General features: G+C 40.0%; 1 protein-coding gene and 1 long non-coding RNA gene across 3 annotated transcripts; one reads left to right on the forward strand and one right to left on the reverse strand.

Annotated features, from left to right (window-relative positions):
* Positions 1-9,257: 9,257 nt before the first annotated feature.
* On the forward strand, positions 9,258-14,998 carry LOC309508879 (neutral cholesterol ester hydrolase 1-like). Of its 2 annotated transcripts, XM_082183388.1 has the most exons (6): positions 9,258-9,404; positions 9,598-9,829; positions 10,838-10,939; positions 11,721-11,790; positions 11,898-12,069; positions 12,740-14,998. In XM_082183388.1, the coding sequence occupies exons 1-6, from the start codon at positions 9,267-9,269 to the stop codon at positions 13,358-13,360; spliced, it is 1,335 nt and encodes a 444-aa protein (XP_082039514.1). In that variant the 5' UTR covers positions 9,258-9,266; the 3' UTR covers positions 13,361-14,998. The 2 variants fall into 2 exon arrangements, with proteins under 2 accessions (XP_082039514.1, XP_082039515.1); XM_082183389.1 differs by lacking the exon at positions 10,838-10,939.
* On the reverse strand, positions 9,681-11,877 carry LOC309508882. Its single transcript, XR_014209732.1, has 3 exons — positions 11,738-11,877; positions 11,285-11,378; positions 9,681-9,818 (listed from the first exon to the last, which is right to left on the reverse strand). It is a non-coding gene; the product is annotated as an uncharacterized lncRNA (long non-coding RNA).
* Positions 14,999-20,592: the final 5,594 nt, after the last annotated feature.

The raw sequence follows: 20,592 nt of genomic DNA on the forward strand, positions 1-20,592 counted from the left end.
TGGTGGAGAATGAGCAGTCACAAGACGTCCGGTCAGAGACGTATCTCTTTAATGGTAATTTGCAGCCACATTCAAACAGTAGTGGTTCTAAATGAAATAGAAATAACAATATTTAAATTATAACATATTCAAGATAACATATTTCAGATATGGTTATATGCACAGAAGAACATAAACATTGTAATACTATGTTATCCAATCATTGTAACATCTAGAGTCATCAATTCCGGTTGATAGTACTCATAAACTACTTCTATTATGGATATTATGCATGCAATGACTCAATATTTCCCAAATATACAAAATATTATCAAGTAACATAAGGACCGAGTCAAATAACACAGATTAAATGGCGTTACGTTCCCAGACACGTGATCTCAATCAGAGCGATCGTTCAGAGATGATATAATCATCATATATACTTATTCTATCATAAATAATCCTATATACATACTCCACGATACTTATAAATTGAGATTAAATGATCACAGATAGATATTGAACTCTCTTTCACAAGTATTTACCTCAGATAATATACACGATGCTATAAACAAATGCGTGCGTCGTAACATCAAAAGATATCAAATTACAGATTTAACATCAACATAATAATACTTGAAATACAACTCGTAAGAGGTTATCAATAACTGAACAAAGATTACTCACTGGTATATGAACGCACTCTGTAGAATCGATCTAACAAGCAGCATAACTCCATCAAACTTCTTCTGTGTATGTGCAATAGACCACGCCCCGATAGCTAGACTGTTCCGTTAATGCACGTCTTCTATATCTTAACTTAATATGTATTTAGCCACAAGGGGGCATTAGTTTCTCTTTTATAACTATAATACAGATTGGAGAGCCTTTTTAATAGCCGCCCCCACATTTCTTCTGTAAATGTGTACCCTGGAAAAGGCAATCTCAGTTGGGGCATAGTTCTAAGGAGTAATCAGTCTGGCAGATGAGGGAGGCTGATCAGACGGGAAATTGGGCGAAGGTAGGTTTTGTTCTTTACTTCAACCTCAGCCACCCTGACTCTACCATCTTCTCCAGGGAGAACTTTCGTAACTTTTCCAACTGGCCACAGAGCCCGAGGGAGCTGTTGGTCAACAATCATGACAATAGTTCCAGGTGTTAAGTTTCCTGAATCTCTTTGCCATTTTTGGCGTGACTGAAGTCCTGGCAGGTAATTGCGGATAAAATGTTTCCAGAAATGATCCGCCATAATCTGACTATGCCTCCAGCGTCTTCTACTCAAAATCTCTGATTGTGGATACACCACTTGAGGTAGGGATGAGTCCAGCCGCCCCATAAGCAGCATATTAGGAGTGATTGGGTCTAAGTCCGCTACATCAGACGAAGTATAACCGAGGGGTTTAGAGTTGAGAATGCCCTCAATCTCAACAAGTACAGTTCGTAGAACTTCCTCGGTTACAATCTGATCCCCTATAGTAGCACAAAGGGCAGTTTTAAGGGATCGGATTTCCCTTTCCCAACAGCCTCCAAAGTGTGGAGCACCAGGGGGATTGAACTGGAATCTAATCTGTTGGCTGGCTAGCTGCTCTTTTAATGTTGGGTGAAGTGCTGCAAAAGCTTCTTGTAACTCTCGATCACCTCCCCGAAAATTCGTCCCCTGATCTGAGATGATTTCAAATGGCTTCCCCCTACGGGAGATAAATCGTCTCAAGGCCATTAAGAATGAGTCAGTGTCGATATTGCTGAGGATGTCTAAATACACTGCTCGGGTTGTCAGACACTTAAATATGAGCCCCCATCGTTTCTCATTCCTGCGTCCAATTTTAACAAGGTAGGGTCCAAAACAATCTACCCCTGTTGAGTAGTAGGCTGGTTGCAATAAGCGCAGTCTTGATGGGGGGAGGTCAGCCATCTTCTGCGTGCTTGGCTTACCTCTCCATGTTTTACAGCCTAAACAAGCTCTTTGATGTTGACGAATAACTTCCCTGCCCTTCAAGATCCAGTATCTGCGTCGCACTTCTGCAAATACACGTTCTGCTCCTGGATGGTGCAGTTTTGCATCAAAATCTTGAATGATCAACTTGCTCAGGGGATGTCTAGAGTCAAGAACTATGGGGTGAATTGCAAATTCATCTAGTTGTTCTGTCCTTCTGAGGCGCCCACCAACCCTAAGGAGCTGCGTAGTACTATCATATTCCGGAGCGAGGCACAGGAGACGGCTACTCGTGGGTAAAGGTTTACCTGACTTAAGATGGTTAACTTCCACAGGGAAACTTTGGCTCTGTGCCAGGCGGAGGAGAGCTAGTTCGGCTTCTTGATATTCATCTGCAGTCAGAACATCATTATCCGAGGCCGCCCCATGCAATACCTGGGCAGTAGCTTTGAGCAATTCGTCATAGGACTGGAATTGACCACTATCAGGCAACGCTGGATGTTTGTCTGGAACAGTAAACCCACAAAAAGTAGCTCGTTTCACCTCCTCGTCCTCACTCTGCAGGTGGAGAAGTGGACTCTTAGGCCACTGATCTGTGTGCAGAAGGAGAAATGGTGGACCCTGATTCCACCGGCTTGGATTGGACAACTCAGCCAGAGTTTTGCCACGTGTGATGTCGTCGGCTGGATTCGTTTTAGTATCTACATAATGCCAAGCCCCTGGGTCGGTCAATTCCTGTATCTCCGCTACTCTTGTTCCAACAAAAACCTTAAATCTACATGAGTCAGCTTGGATCCAGGTTAGCACAGTAGTTGAATCAGACCAGATCGTGACATTCTGAATTGGAATGCTAAGCTCTGATATTAGAAGCTTAGCCAGCTGAGCTCCAGTTAAGGCAGCACACAGCTCCAAACGAGGGATTGACTGACGCTTTTTGGGGGAAACTCTTGAACGGGCAGTCAGGAAAGCTACTTCTATGTCTCCTTGGGGACTCTGTGTCCGTAGATAGGCTACAGAGCCGTAGGCTTGCTCCGAGGCATCGCAAAAGATATGGATCTCTCTCAGACATTGGGTCTTGTCTAACTCTGCAGTGACATAACACCTGGGGAGTGAGATGAGTTGGAGGTCTGGTAACTCCAATTCCCATGCCTGCCAGGCGTGGAGTAACTCACTTGGTAGTTGGGGATCATCCCATTCCCTCTTCTTGTCCCACAGGCGCTGAACTAATATTTTAGCTCGTGTAGTGTAAGGGACAATGTAACCCAATGGGTCATATTGGCTGGCCAAGACCTTGTAAATGTTGCGCATTGTGGGTACTGAGTAGTCAATGGGACGGTACTTGTATGACAGTGTGTCCGATATACAGTGCCAGTGAAGACCAAGCGTGGATTCTTGAGCATCTGGTTGACCTTGTGTCAGCCACAATGCAATGCTGGTGGACCTAGCATGAGATGGGACATGGCTCAGGACATTAGGGAAGTTACTAGCCCACTGTCTTAAATCAAACCCACCTGTTGCTAAGAGGTTTCGCAACTTTGTCACCATTGACTCTGCTTCTTCCTCGGAACTGAAACTTTGGAGGAAGTTGTCCACATAGAAGGATTTCTCAATGCTTTCACGGACATCTTCTCCTGGTTGACTATGATCCATGATGTGTTTCTGTAATGCAAATGTTGCACAACATGGACTGCATGTCGTCCCAAAGGGAAGGACTTGCCACTCATAGACTTGGGGAAGCTCTTCTCTCTTAAGATCTCTCCACAGGAAGCGTACCAGAGGGCGATCCTCTGGCAATAGACGCACCTGATGAAACATACCCCTGATGTCACTGCTCAAAGCCACGGTGTGCTCACGGAACCTTAGCAGAACGGACATCAGGGTAGGGCCTAATGTAGGACCTGGAAGTAGCAGTTGGTTCAGGTTCTTCCCTCTGTGCTGAAAGGAACAGTTGAAAACGACTCTGTTCTTTCCATTGTGCTGAGTCATATGGTGGGGGATATACCATGATTCAGTTGTCTGTTCCACCTGTTCTGGAGATATCACTGAAGCATATCCTTCCTCCTCCAACCTTTTCATCTCGGCCCTGTAAGATGCTGCTTGAGTTGGATCTTTAGCTAACCTTCTTTCTATTCCTCTGAGACAAGGCAGGGTACTCTCCTTCGGGGCTTGCAGTATGGGCATGTTCTTCACTCGAAGCAATGGAGTGGAGTATCGAGCAACTCCATCTACCATAACTCTAGTCGTCTTTGACTCGAGTAAAGCAATGGCCTCTTGATCTTGCTTGGATCGAGTAATGAGTTTCTCGCTGCGATACGGGAGCACATCTAATTGCCATAATCTCTCCACTTGATTATACAGGTCGGTAGGAGAAAAGGAAGTAGAAGTGAAGAGACACTGTTGTTCTGAGAGGCAGTGCTTAATTTCTTGAGTGGGACCCTGCAGTGTCCAACCCAGACGGGTCCTGATGGCAGCAGGTCCGTTTGGAGGGCCTAGACGAACTGGTTCAACTGGTGTAATGAGGTGTGGATAGTCAGAACCTATGAGGAGGAGTGGCTGTACGTGGTCAATCTGTTGCAGCGGTAATCCCTGTAGATGCCGATACTTGCTCTGTAACTCACTGACTGGATGTGTATGTTCAGCTAGTCCGAGTGGTTCAGCGGTAAAAGCCTTGTGTATCTTGAAGGAAATCTCAGGTTGGAAGGCAGGTGATACTGTAAAAGCCACAGCAGCCCCTTGTAGATTGTGGCGGTCTTGACGTACTGTACGTAACACCAGTTCTTCAGGCTGACCTGTCAACTTAAGTTGTTGAACGGCAGAGTGAAGGAGTATTGTACGTTCGGACCCATCATCTAGTATGGCGTAAGTTTCCAAGCAATGATTGCCATTCCTTAAGAGCACCTTACAAAGCTTTAACAAAACTTGACGACTGCCAGCGGGTCGATCTAAGTACAAGGTCTCTGTGGTGGTGTTCACTAGGCAGCTCTCAGAGGATCCAGGATCAGGAGAGTCCTTGGTCTTTGTGGTGGGCCGATTATTAACCTCATGGAGGACAAACAAGTGTCTGCCGTTACAGATCTTGCAAAGAGTTCTGAGATTACATTTTGCCGCTTGGTGCCCTCTCCCACAACGCCAACATCGATTGTTTGTTTGAATCCATTTCACTTTCTTATCTCTGCTCAACTGACTGAAACTAGAACAGCCGTTCAAGTAGTGATCATGTCCATCACAATATGGACAGAAGATGTTTCTCTCCCTGGACTTAGACTCCGTATCCTTCACTGGCATGGCTCTTGAGACAGTGCATTTCTCTGTACCAAGGAATATACTTGTTGGGTTTGTTTGACGTTTCAAATCCTTACTTTGTCCCTTTCTGCTCATGGCTACTGGCTTATTCGTGGAAAAAGAGAACCTGGAATTATCTTCTTGGACCTGCAGTTCGAACTCTAGCCAGGCTGAGAAATCCAGTAATGTAGGGATAGATACTCTGTGGGGATAGATAAACCTTCTGAAGCTTGTCTGCAGATCATGTGGAAGTTTACACAATAACCTTGTTACGTGGGATCCGCACTCCAATTCAACATAACCCTTCTTGCCCAGCTGTTGAAGCATACTGACTAATGAGCGAACTCTTAATGCAAACATCCTGAAAGCTTTCACATCTCCACTGATGATGTTCGGTGCATCCATAAGTTCTGCTATTCTCTGAAGGGCCAGCTGGTGGGGTTGTCCATACTGCTGATTAAGTGCTTCCATAGTATCTGAGAAGGGATACAATGAATTGCTATAGGAATCTGCTATAAGCAGAGCTTCTTCCAATTTTAAGTGGTCGACAAGTATCTGAAACTTGAATCTCTCAGTGGCATCAGCTGGTAGAATATTCTCCAACGCGATTCGTAACCGAGAAAACTCTCTTGGGTCTGGCTTTACAAAGTTTGGGATGGTGGGAGCTGGTCCACGGTAAGTGCTCTCTTGGCTGGGAGGGATACGTTGCACTGTGTGACGATTGACACCTGTAATGTCATCTGTTCTGCTGTAGTGTGAGGGTCTCTGGGGGGAAGACTGTCGAGGTGAGATAGGACTGGAATAGGTCTGCTGTGAAGTCATCTCAAGCCTTTTAAGCCTCTGATCTAAGTCGGAAATGAAGTCATGTCTGACCTGATCATCTGCACCGTCACTCACTTTGTTAGGCAGCTTTGATCGAGGTAGAGGTACAGGCCTAGCTTCTTTGGCTCTTTGTGGGGGATGAAGACGAGGCTGTGGTATTGGTGAGGACATACCTGTTAAATGATGACTGGGCTGGTTACTTGCTACTAGCTGTTTCATCTGTGCTTCAAGAGCCTCATTCCTTTTTTCCAACAGTCTCATCTGTTCATTTGTAAAATGCCGCAGTTCATCATTCTCTTTTTTAAGCTGCTGAAACTCTGCTAAGACCACCGATGACAACTCAGAATGTGGAGAGGAGATTTTATGCCGCGGTTCATCTTCCCTGATAGAGCTCCATTCTAGTAGCTGCCCATGCTGAGGACTTGGTCTGTGTTCATGGTAGGTAGCAGCTATGTTGAGTGAAGCTGCTCCTGGTGGATCAGAATCTTCACTCAGTTCAGGAGAAGAAGTTTCTGCTCTGTCCTGTGACTGTAACCTTGGGTGGTATCTGGTGACCTCAAAGTCAGATAGATAACTAGGTAGACGCACTGATCGCCTGGGTCTGACAATGGGCTCAGGAGATTCAGGTCTGGTGTCAGGATCACGCTGATACATCTTACTTGTGACAGCTCCTCAATCCGGCTCGAAGGACCACTTGTAATGAAGACTATATTATGTTCTGGTGGAGAATGAGCAGTCACAAGACGTCCGGTCAGAGACGTATCTCTTTAATGGTAATTTGCAGCCACATTCAAACAGTAGTGGTTCTAAATGAAATAGAAATAACAATATTTAAATTATAACATATTCAAGATAACATATTTCAGATATGGTTATATGCACAGAAGAACATAAACATTGTAATACTATGTTATCCAATCATTGTAACATCTAGAGTCATCAATTCCGGTTGATAGTACTCATAAACTACTTCTATTATGGATATTATGCATGCAATGACTCAATATTTCCCAAATATACAAAATATTATCAAGTAACATAAGGACCGAGTCAAATAACACAGATTAAATGGCGTTACGTTCCCAGACACGTGATCTCAATCAGAGCGATCGTTCAGAGATGATATAATCATCATATATACTTATTCTATCATAAATAATCCTATATACATACTCCACGATACTTATAAATTGAGATTAAATGATCACAGATAGATATTGAACTCTCTTTCACAAGTATTTACCTCAGATAATATACACGATGCTATAAACAAATGCGTGCGTCGTAACATCAAAAGATATCAAATTACAGATTTAACATCAACATAATAATACTTGAAATACAACTCGTAAGAGGTTATCAATAACTGAACAAAGATTACTCACTGGTATATGAACGCACTCTGTAGAATCGATCTAACAAGCAGCATAACTCCATCAAACTTCTTCTGTGTATGTGCAATAGACCACGCCCCGATAGCTAGACTGTTCCGTTAATGCACGTCTTCTATATCTTAACTTAATATGTATTTAGCCACAAGGGGGCATTAGTTTCTCTTTTATAACTATAATACAGATTGGAGAGCCTTTTTAATACCTTGTCTTGTTTTATTTTTTTTTGATTATGCTTTAAACAACAAAATATTACAACATACAATTTGGAGCCAGGGTAGCAAAGAACACACACATAAAAAATAAAAAGATAAATAAGAAAAAAACATTCACAAAAATACAAGACCTTTGAATCATTCAAAGCTTTTGAGGACAGTACACGAATGAACAGTCTTAATAGCTTTTCCATTACTACTAGATTGAAAAGCAGAAAAGTAATTTTCTAATTCTTTAAGGACTACTGAGAAAAGGGGCTTTTTGTTAGGGAACTTGCACTTATGAATGTGAAATTTGACTAAGAAGATTAACAGATTAATTACAAAAGCCTCCTTATTCACACTTTTATTATACTTTAAATATCCAACAATTACATTTAAATTAAAGTTCAAAGTTTTTTGTTGTTTTTTTACAAAATGAAAGAGTACCTTTTCCTTAATAAACATAGATACCTCATTAAAGTAAATAAAAATTAAAGTGCAAAAGAAACTCGCCATACGTCATAAGGTATCATTGAGTGTTAAATGACAAACTAAAACAATACCCTTATCAAACTAGCTTTAAAAAATACTTTTGTGTTTATATAAAATAGAACGGTTATTCCAAATAAAATAACGTTGTGGAGAAAAGTTGTGCCTGTAGATCAGTTTCCAAGCCAATAAAGCTTGAGCATGAAAGGAAGAAAGTTTCACTGGCAATTTGTCAATTTTATAATAATAATAAAAAGAAAGAAAGGCCTCCAAGTCGGTCAAAGATCAAATTAGGAATAAAATTCCACAAAGGTTTTTTCAAACAAAATTTTAACCAATTAATTTTGAGGGTGTTATTTAAAGTAGAGAAATATAGAAAATCAAGGCCACCACTTTTAAGTAAATTCATAACAACAGATTTATGAATGTAGTGCACATGATTCTTCCATAGAAAATGAAATAAAATCTGATCAATAGTTTTGACAATTTTATTGTCTAAATCAATAGATGAAGCAGCAGGTTAGTCTAGAAATTCCTTCTACTTTTGACAGAAGAACTCTACCTTTAAGGGACAAATCCCTTAATAACCAGAGGTTAAATTTGTTTTTAATCTTTTCAAAGGCCGGATTAAAATTCTGAGAAACTTGTTCATTTTTCAACTCCTAAATAATTAACAGCTTCTTTAACATGGATACCATCCAGAGATACAAGGGAGGAGCTTTGCAAGGCTAATTTTTCATTAATTGAATTGAGCTATTTCCCCCTGCATACAAAGTTTTCAGAGCATTTACAAAAATAGGGCCCGGGCCGAAACCAAAAATCCATAGAAAATCGCATAGCCTGATGTCTGACCCTGACCCTATGTGTCTGACGTATATTCGATGTGACGGCAAGTAAGCAACAGACATTTCAAAATAAAAGTCTGTATATATGCCGAATCCACAGGAGAAGAAACAACAATAAAACCATTAACAGAAAAAATTAAAATAAAACAAGAATAAAAACTCAAAAACCACTGCAGTGAAATAAAAACAATAACTTAATTTCGACAAGAGGACTTTTAATCTAAAAAGGTTGCAGTGTTTTCATAATCTACCGGTATACATTGTGAAATCAGGTGAAGTGTCACATTTGTGCAGCTGTCATTTTAACGCTCTTTTAACATAATTAATAATGCGGTGCATTTTGAGCGGGACGATTTTACTGTCAATAGCAGCTGCTTATTATATTTATCTGCCTCTGCCCAGCACTATATCAGAGCCATGGAAACTCATGTTTATGGATGCTATGATACGTGGCACGATGCATTTGGTAAGATTTTGCATTGAAATACATATTCATATAAATATTATTGCATTAACACACACACACACACACACACACACACACACACACACACACACACACACACATATATACACAGGTGCAATGAGGTAGCAGGATTTATGGAGTTTATTAAAGAGATCTGCTGACAAAAACTCAACTTTTTGGATTTCTCTCGTAGAGTTTTGTTGCTCATGACCTTGGACTAGGTTCCCCGTTCGGTGTTGTAAAGTACTGTTCGTCTTGGGAGGATGTAAACAGTAATCAGTCCATCCCAACCATCCGGATCACAGAGGCTTCCTTTGGAGGAGTGGAAGCGCGAGTATTCGAGTCCACTGCTGAAGGGAAGGAGACGCGCTTGAAAAGAGGCGTGGTCTATTTCCATGGAGGTGGATGGGCACTCTGTAGCACAAGTAGGTGATAGATTATTAATGAGTGATGGGATTTATGGCTCTTTGAGGGGATCCGGATCTTGGCGATCCGTTCCTTTCAAAGAGCCGTTCAAAAGAACGGCTCTTTTGGCTCTTTTTAAATATTTAGTCAGTTTTAAGAAGCCAGCTTGGGGGCATCTCAGTTTATCCTGGAAATAATCACTGGGAGGAATTATGAGGTGAGATTTGTAGTCAAATAATTCAAACTCAGATATCACACACCAATATCTGAGTTTGAATTATTCTGAAATATTGATTATTACCTCATTTGTCGTGTGTGGACTTTATTCCATAGGGTTGCACAACATCCCTCTGCTTAGACAGTGACATCACTATTTTGGATTTACCTTTAGTACAAAGTGTGTGTATGTGTAAAGCTACGTTATTCACACAATACCTAACGACCCGCTATTACTGACGTTGGCACTGAGACAGAGAGGCACTCGCACGTGTTTTTATTTTTATTTTTTAAACTGGAGTAAGCATGTGACGGCAGCGTGCACAAGTCATGGCTCCGCTCCTACCCAATGACAGAGGCACGCAGGGTTTTTTCCACTGGAGTACTCACGTGAAGGATGCGTGCACAACTATCATCATGCTGTTCGGCCAACGCATTCTCATCCCAAGTCGTCATATACTGACGCTTTTGACGTTTCGTCTACATCGAACGCACATGGCACCCTTTAGCGTCAATATGAGACGCAGATAGACTATCTGCGTCTCATATTGACGCTAAAGGGTGCCATGTGCGTCCCCTATAACTGTTCTGTCTCGCGGAGGAGCTAATTTGTGTGCATCTGTGTGAAACACGCATAGGAAAAAAAGAACGACAGAAAAAACGGCTCCCCTCCAGCCGCGACTCGGCTCCCATCGTTCATGTTTATGAGCCGTTCAAAAGAATCGGTTCGTTCGCGAACGTCACAACTCTAGGTTACATATTATTTCATATAAGTCAAGCATTTTGTTGAATGCATTAGAAGTTGTAGACAGAGGGAGCGAGAAAAAGAGATTTGCTCAGCGGTCTCGAAGCACCCTCATGTGGTAGAGAAAGGAACACTTCTCAGTTTAAAGACACCATGAAATCAACTCATGGTGAGAGACTTTATGAAATCACCATGACAGTTCATTTTTTTTATGGAATATTGCTGTATTTATTATAAATGATCTATCCAAAGTTGGGGTAAGGGGTAAAAAACAAAACATGTCACTGTTAAAAAAAAATTTTTCTGACTGATGTTCATGTTCAAAAAAGCAATACACAAAAAAAAGCAACAAAAAGAAGAAATTATTCAAATCAGGAATGTCATAATCAGTTTGTAAATAAAAAAATGTCCGTCAAAAACAATTAAAATAAATAATCTATCCATGCACGTCATCATTTTTTAAAATTCATGTGCCCTCGTAATCTTTAATCAAAATAACTTCCCCTCTTCCTACCATTCCAAGGTAGGAAGGCATCAAGGCACGTCCGAGCTGCCGTTCTATGTATGTTTTGACCTCCAGGTCTCCACGCCAGTCACATGACTGAAAACTATGAATAGGGAAGAAATGGTTATCGCAACTTCCTGTTCATGCCAACTTTAAACGTGTCATGACACTTGTGGTGTTTTCATTAGCTTTTTTGGTGATATTATCTATGGTTCAATGCCGCCTTCATGTGCTATTGGAAATTTTCTACTTCCTACTTCTGAAGTTGTGATTAGGAGCTTGTTGTGTTCAAGTGCTTTCTTGTCAGAAAGAATAAGAATCATGGAAGACACCAGGTTTAGTATTTCTTGGGGAAATCTTATAAAAGCCAAAATGTAATGAAGAAATATATTCATAAATTCAAATTGCAGCATAACATCTTTAATTGCTCCCTCTGTCTTCAAAGAGATGAAACCATATTACCTTCAGTGCATGGCGATGGCTGAAGAGCTGGATGCTGTCGTAATATCTGTTGAGTAAGCAATGTTGCACATTTTGTAGATCTTGCATATGGTCTTTTCATTATTAAAGGCCTTAATTACCAGTTTTAACTTGTATATTTTGTTTTATTTTGTATGTTCAGGTACAGGCTGGCTCCAGATGGACGTTTCCCAGATCAGTATAATGATGTTTTTCAGGCCTCAAAACACATCCTGACAGCTGAGGTGTTGGGCCGGTACTCTATAGACCTGAAAAGAGTGGCTGTGTCAGGTGACAGCGCGGGAGGGAACCTTGCCGCTGCTGTGGCGCAACAGGTACGACAAATCCCTGAGAGTATGAGAGTGAAGTGAGGAGACAAGTCAGAAGCCTTCTCTTCTCGTTAATTATTTTGGAAGTGTAAAATAGTGTGACTGAATTTTAGTGAAAAGCTTTGAATTTGTATAAAAGCTATAAAGAGTTAGCTATAAAGCTATAAAATTATATACAGTATACTTGGTATAAATATTATTCTATAATATTTGGTAGGGGTGGTAGTGGCGCAATGGATAAGACACATGCCTTTGGTGTGAGAGACCCGGGTTCGAATCCACTGTGAGACACCAATGTGTCCCTGAGCAAGACACTTAACCCCTAGTTGCTCCAGAGGCGTGCGACCTCTGACATATATAGCAATTGTAAGTCGCTTTGGATAAAAAGCGTCAGCTAAATGAATAAATGTAAAATGTAAATGTAAATAATATACAGTATATACATATACACACTGTTATAAATACTAATATTATATATATATATATATAAATCTATGTTGAATCTATGCCTCGAAGTTTCTCTCTCTCTCTCTCTCTCTCTCTCTCTCTCTTTCTGTCTATCTATCTAAACAAATACTGCATATGTTTTGCTTACTAGAGTGCCATAGTGTGTTATTAAAGGTATTCATCACAAAAGATGGCTAATAATCACATTTATTTATCTCTTTGTTCACAGATGGCTTTGGACAGTAGTGTTTCTATTAAATTTAAAGTTCAGGCCCTGGTCTACCCTGTGCTTCAAGCCCTGGACTTCAACACACCTTCATACCAGCAGAACGCCCACATTCCCATCCTGTACCGTCCAGTCATGGCCCGCTTTTGGCTGGAGTACCTAAACGGGGATCAGAAACTTGTTCCTGCTTTGCTGGCAAACAATCACACGGCTCTGGATCAGGGCCAGGAGATGGGAGCGGCCAGAGCCAAGATCAACTGGACCAAGCTTCTTCCGGTGGCCTTCCAGAAGAACTATAAACCTGTGGTTCCGCTTCACGGAGACCCAGAGCTGGTGGAGAAGCTGCCAGGCCTGCTGGATGTGAGAGCGGCACCTTTACTTGCTGAAACTGAAGTGCTGAAGGCCCTGCCGCCCGCCTACATCATGACCTGTGAGCACGACGTGCTGAGAGACGACGGACTCATGTACGCCACACGACTGGAGGAAGCCGGAGTCCATGTCACCGTTGATCACTATGAAGATGGGTTCCATGGATGCCTTAGTTTCGCTTTCGGGCCCTTTCGATTCTCTATTGGAACACGAAGTCTTAGGAACTACATCCATTGGCTCAAGGAGAACCTTTAAATAAATGAACTACAGAGCCAACATTTCAGAACATTATGTTAAATATATTTTGATTTTAAATTAGATTTTTAAATTTAAAAGAATTCTACAAAGATCTGAACAGGCACAATTTTTATATCAGTGGGTTCAGGAGCTGCTGTATTGGTATATGAAAAGTGTTTCATATACATTTAAATACAGGGAATTTATAGTAAAATTTAATTTAATGTCCAAATGATTTATGCAATGTAGAGTTAGGGTACTTGGACTCAGACTTGGATTCGGACTCGGACTGTAATTAGGAATGAACTCGGATGTGGACGCACTCAGGTGGACTTGTACTCAAACTTGACACTGACTCGAACTCTAAGTAACAACATAAAATTAAGATAAGACATTAATAAATATCTTGGGTAAGGACTTGTACTTGACTCGGACTCAACAAGGTGGACTCGGACCCAATACTAATGCAATGCTACTGTATAAACGGGTATAAATCATAAATTGAACACTGAAGCTTATATTATAGTTGATTTGCATAAAGATAAATACTTTAAATGTACTATATACAATATATACCAAATAAATAATATCATTTTGGTTTGACATTTTGACAATTAAACAGGGGACTGAACTAGTTTTGCATACACATAAGCACTTAAATTAAATGGGATTGGGATTATAATAGTAAAAGTAAAAGCTAGTAATGTTGTCAAGGGAAAAAGTACTATTTTTACTTTTCAAAAACAAATTAATAATAATAATATGTCATTTTTGGCTTGACAGAGCTTTCAGGGACAGACATAATTTTAGATGGCATGTTCATAAAAAAATGTGAATGCCGTAAAATCTTATCTCAAAGCGCATCAACATGTTTACATATAACGTATGTCTGTTAAAATACAACACCACTGGGAAAATGTTTCTTACTCTTTCTGGGAATTGCAACTTCTCTGGCAGTTTCTTTGCTGCTGGCAGTCAGCAGTTTTGACAAAAGGGAATTTCCTAAAAACCGGCGGTGTGGTGGTTTAATGAAACACGAGCTGGAAGGGAGTATTAGAGGGAAGATATCCGTCAGTGTTAGCTCATGGGAAACGCCGGGGGGTTCAGATAAGCGCGGTGGAATGCGGCTCTCGCTGTTTTTCTCACCTATGAGACCTTTAACTATTATTGCACCTTTGGCTCTTTCCTCTAATTGAGAGTGTGGGGACAATAATCGATTTCTGTTGATGTTTCACAGGCACTACCATTATTCTCAGGGAAAAACGCATAGAAGAAGGATCTGAAAAGCACCTTTTAAGCAGTTGATCTTTGTAATACACCCATATTTATCTCCTCCTTTTCTGCCATTATTGTTTTGTAACCATTCTGCCTGCCAGTTTAGAAACTGATATCTTCTCTCAAGTATGATGAGTATGTGAGTCACTGTAGGTTGTAATCATGTTTCTTTTGAAGCTGTGTAAAAGTATAACAATTCTTTTGGCTACACAATAAACCACTGACGATGACTTGCTTTTTGACTTGTACACAAAAGATGCCACTGTTCTCCAGCACTGGCCATTGGAATGAATAATCCCTAGATGAAAACACAATCTGTAAAATCAGCAATTAAATGGAGAACAAATGAAGCGTCTCAAATAAAAGACCTATGCAATTTCACATTTGTCTCCTGTGAGATGTTGTCGTAAACAATGCAGATTGTACCAAAAAAAGATTTCAATGAACTAAAACATTTCTCATCTAATTATCTGAGCTATCCACATTTTTTTATTACTTCATTTCAATTTTATATTAAGTAGTGCTGTCAAATTGATTAATGCGATTAATAGCATCTAACAAAAGTTTGTGTAGGCCTATATGTTGTGTATTTGTGTGTGTGTGTATGTGTATGTATATGTATATATATATATATATATATATATATATATATATATACATATATATATATATATATATATATGTATATTAATTATGCACAATACATAAATTAATACAATTAAAATTAGTGCTGTCAAATCGATTAATCTTTTTAGAAGTTTAAAAGTTAAAAGTTTGCTTATATGTATTTTTTGTGTGTGTATATATATATATATATATATATATATACACACACACATATATTTACAAACTTTTGTTAGATTTGGTGAATCGCAATTAATCGTCTTGACAGCACTCATTTTAATTTGATTCTTTTATGTATTGTACATATTTAATTGTTGTTTTTATAAAATTTGATATTTAGAACAAGTGGTAGAAAAATTTGCAAAAGCAATACTAAGGTCATGAGAATATATATGTATATATATATATGTATATATATATATATATATATATATATAATATTTTAATATAATATATTAGGTACAATTCATTTTATAATATACAATATATTTCTGTCCTAAATGTGTCCTAGACCAAATTATCTGAGCTACACTATCCTATTTTGTTTTAATTCATATAACTTTACTTGCTTTTTTATATACTTTAATTTGATGTTGTATATATTTAATTATATTTGATAAAATTTGATATTTTGCTAAGGTGGTCGAAAATGTGCAAGTAATGCTATGGTAATGAGTTTGATTCCCATTGAAAAACTGATCAAAACTGACACCTTGACTGCACTGGAAGTCGTTTAGGATTAGGATATGAACATCTGGAAAATGCGTCAATGTACTGATATGAGCAATACACTTTTCTGGGTGTGTCTGCTGAAATCACAAAATGCACAATAGAAAAAGTGAAACCAGAAGACATTTTTGCCCCATTTATATTAAAAAAATGGTTTATATCATGTGTGTTAGCTTCCTTTGAAGAGACTTCAATAAGTCGTTGCTGTTTTTGCTTTTCAAAGATTTTCATAAGTAACTGTGACAGAAGGGTGAATCGCTAACTCTTTAAGTGAACACAGGCAGAGTTAGCCTGCAGGCCGAACCGAGATGATCCTGCTGACTGGAATAACCTGTTATCGTTCGTGCTGTGACAGAGAAACTGAAAAAAGCTGAGATGTTTTTATGTGAACCTATCAAGAGTGTGACATGTCATGTCACATGGCCAAACTTGATCTCAAGAAGCTCGATGGCAAAGTGTGAGGCAGTTCCTGTTCTCAGCAGTTATACATAACCCGATACACGTTTTCAAACTTTGCACAAATTGCCTTCAGGAAGAGTTTTTCATGCCAGCGTCTCAAATCCCATCTAGATTAAGATGTCACACTGTAATACGAGTAGCCAATGATTAATCAGGGAAAGCTGCGTGATTATTTCAAAGGAAAACAAAACCCAAGGAGTTTACATACCTAGCGCTTGGAGGAATGTTATCTTTCACATTGTTCATTGCTTCCTGAATTTAAGGTAGTTGCTTGCACAAAGCCATGCCTCCCATTTCATTGTAAAGCACTTCAACTATTTGGCCTGATTTCAATTCTACAGCTCCATAATAATAAAATAAGAAAGTTAAAGTTCACTGTTTCATTCCACTGCTTAAAGTGCCCCTATTTTCATTTTTTATATTACCTTTCAGTGTTATGTAATGTAAAAGGTCTGCAATGTTTTAAAGAACAAAGTGCACAATAAATAGCGTTAACTGCCTGAAACGAGTTGTCAGTAACTCTAGTCTTATTTCCTGCATAAACCTATGAAGATTTGTAACAAATTTGCATAACGCCAGTCTATGGTTTTCATTGGCTGCCTGTGAACAAGGTATACTTTGACCCGCTCTCAAACACTGTAGTTGTAGCTGAGGCCTGGAAGATTTTGGTTTGTGTTGTCGACATGTCGAGAAGACGTTATTTTCAGTGCCGCGAAAGCATATCGCTACACATGTACTTCCAAAGGATGAGGAAACCGACGCCATCGTTACTGTTCACATCACCGTCTACCGAGTGTTGAGGAAGCCTCTGGAGCTGAAATTCAGAAATGGTGATGGGTGTTTCGTTTCCGACGCGTGCTCTAAGTGGTAGACCAATCATTACAGACCAATCAGAGAACAGTAGGCTCTCAGAGGCTCTCATTTCTGCCACATAAGAAAAAAAAATCATGCGTTGGTAAATCATAATTATGACATTCAAGTCATATTTATGAGATTAAAAGTTGAAATGATGACATAAAAAGTCATAATTATAACATCAAAATGAAATATTTCATAAATAGGCAATGACTCAGTTTCGACTTTTCATCTTATAAATATGACTTGCATATCATAGTTATATAAAAAAAATTCTTATCTGGCAGAAATGGGCTTCTTTCACTTTTTATCACAAATATGACTTAGTATGTCATATAATCAACTTTATGTCTAGTGCTGTGAAATCGATTAATCGCAATATGTATACACACACACACACACACACACACACACACACACACACACACACACACACACACACACACACACACACACACACACACACACACACACGTATACCAAAGCTGTGCTATTTCATTAGATAAACTGTAGTTTAACTCAAGTACATGAGTTCGTCCAGCATTGGCGCTCACAGTACATCACTGAGTGATCAAGCTTGTATAGGCGAGACATTTTGATGAAAACAGGAACAATTTGAGCCTGTTTCATGTCATTTTCTGATGACATGTCGGATTACGTGTTTGCAAGCAGAGTCAGAGTTTAGATCATCTGTCACACCCCACCCAAGAATGACCATTTGGCTTCCAAGGCTTCTTAATAGAGAAACACTGCCAAGTCTAAAAGCACAAAACACCCCTCTATGTCTCACATATTCATCTACATAAATCAGCTGAGAAAATCTTCTCCTCCTCGGCGGTTCATGGCAGAGTTTCTCAGCGATCTCTGACCTGAAGTGCATTTCAATTTGAAAACTTCAATAAAGGGCCGTTTACACAACACCATTTTCAGCTAAAAACGGAAAACTTTTTATGCTTTTTGGCCGTTCATTTACACAACATCGTTTTAGGGGCCTGAAAACGCAAACTTTTGAAAACAGGTTTTAAAGTGCAAGTTTTTGAAAACCATAATGTTATCGTCTCCATGTAAACTACAAAAACATGAATATGTGAAAACGTTGACGTCATGTGCATGCGCATTACGTGTTCAGTCTATAGGTGCGCAGTGTTTCTTAACAAAGTGATATCGCCAACTACTGGCCTGGCATGAATAATACCGTGTTTTTAGTACATCATTGTTGTGTAAACGTACCCTTAGAACAGCATGCATTAATTTAAGTTGTGATGGCTATGGATGGAGAGAGGACAGGCCGCCCCTCAGGACAATCCTCCCACTTGGCAAAGTGGCAATTAACATATAGCTCAAACTTTTCCACCCCGGAGGGAAAACTGGGAATCTCCCTGTCTCCCTTCCCTCTTACTCAGGAGTGATGTCACAGAGAAGCACAATACGCCCTTGTATCCCGGCCTATAAGTCTCTTGGCACTTTGATTGCATGGCTTAGGCATGTCAGAATGTAATTTTAGCCCCTCCCCCAATGACTTTATAGCCCCCACAAACTATTTTACTTGTTCACCCCTTCTTCAATTCCTCCTGCTCTGTTTTCCATTTTTGAGCATTTGACACTAACAGCAAAAAAAATTCTGATGATAAAGTGGGGCCCCCCAAAACTGGGGGCCTTTTCTCTAGCCAAATTCCTGATTCCCCAAGTGCAATGAGGCATTGAATCAAGGCCCCGTAACTCTCCGTGAACCCCCCCCATGTTCTTCGCAACGGATATGATCACACATTCATCAGCGGCCTGTCAAGTCTTTACAGCCCCAGCGGCTTCGTTTAAAAACCCCTGAGGATGGAAAACCAACCCTAAGGTTCTATAGTTAGGTCTCACTTTAGCTTGCTATCAGTTTGGAAAAGAACATAGTAACGCAAGGATGTCCCAGTTCAGCTCTATATAACTGCAATGAACCTAAGGCTGATATGAAACAGTCCTAAGACTTTTTTTTCATGGAGAATTACATTCAAAAGTTTAACCATTGCTTTCCCATGCAAATTCACTACCACTATGATAGGCTGTTGAGTGAATTGTTACCAGGGTGTTGCTATGTGTTCTAGGTTGTTGCTAGACCATTGCTAATACATTGCTAGTTTGTTACTTACTGGCCCAAGTTAAAAATCCCACCCCAAGTCTTATTAATATTTGCTCCCTATATAGTCTGGGATTTTTTTCTCTTGCTGAAAAACTGCAAGTGTGATAGTTTACAATGAGAGAAAGAGCGTTCCTGTGTGTTCAGGGGTTGCTTTAACATTCAGCTCCAAGAAAAAGGGAGTCAGTGGGGGAGGATTTTCTCTCCGGTGCAGGACATCGGTCAATCATGGCGCCAGACTACAGTCATGTTTCATGGGCAGAAGAATCTCCCTCCACTACCTCCCACACCAACACCACCCACAGACACACACACACTCATAAAAGAGATCCTCAGATCGTTCTGCTTATGTATAAATGTGGCAGGGTCACCATAAGGGATGAGTTTGTCACTCTTTGGCTGCAGCTTTTCCTGGCGTCAGCTAAAACAAACCCAGCCAAATCTACACTTTGCATTCGCTTCTGCTGGAAAATCCCAAGTTTCCGCCCGTCCACTGGTCGCCTGCCGCTCTGTTTCTTTTTTCTCCTTTTCTTTGTGTTCCTCCTCCTCCCTTCCACCATGTCTGTGCCAGATATGCTCAGATCCACAGTGCCGCTTGTTGCATTGTTTAGGTTGCCTGCGATTCAGAGCAGGACATGTCAACACCGTGGCCTTCAGAGACCAGTCGAACACAGCTGGCTGACAGAGATAGAGCGAAAGAATCAGCGAAAGAGAATGGGTGTGGAAACAAAAAGAAACATTTGAATTAAGAACAAGGTTCATGCCAATTGTTCTACATTCAAGGACTTTTTATTAAGCCGTTTAATCTCTAGTTTTGACTCTGGAGCTGCAAATCAGCATGAACAATCAACACAACAAGTATTGTTTGACTGTATTGTCATTCAGACTGTGTCTTCACAATAAACCTATAAAAGAGCACCGGTGATCCTTTATAAAGAAGCATGTCCTCCATTTTCTGCTGAGCTTTACTTTTTTAGGAGGAAGTCACAGTCATTGTCCCAGAAGATCACTGAAGTCTGTTTAGTCACCTCCGTTCATCTGCTGTTGATTATAGAAGCTGATCTAATCTCAGCGTAACACATCTGGCACAAACAAGTCCATGAAAAAAGCAATATTGGGTAACTTTGCTGACGTTTGCGGAGCGGGATGGAGCTTCAAAAGGCTCCTATCCCGCTCTGCTATGAAC

This window comes from Leuciscus leuciscus (assembly GCF_965113295.1).
Source record: "Leuciscus leuciscus genome assembly, chromosome: 11".
In the NCBI taxonomy this organism is placed as follows: Eukaryota; Metazoa; Chordata; class Actinopteri; order Cypriniformes; family Leuciscidae; genus Leuciscus; species Leuciscus leuciscus.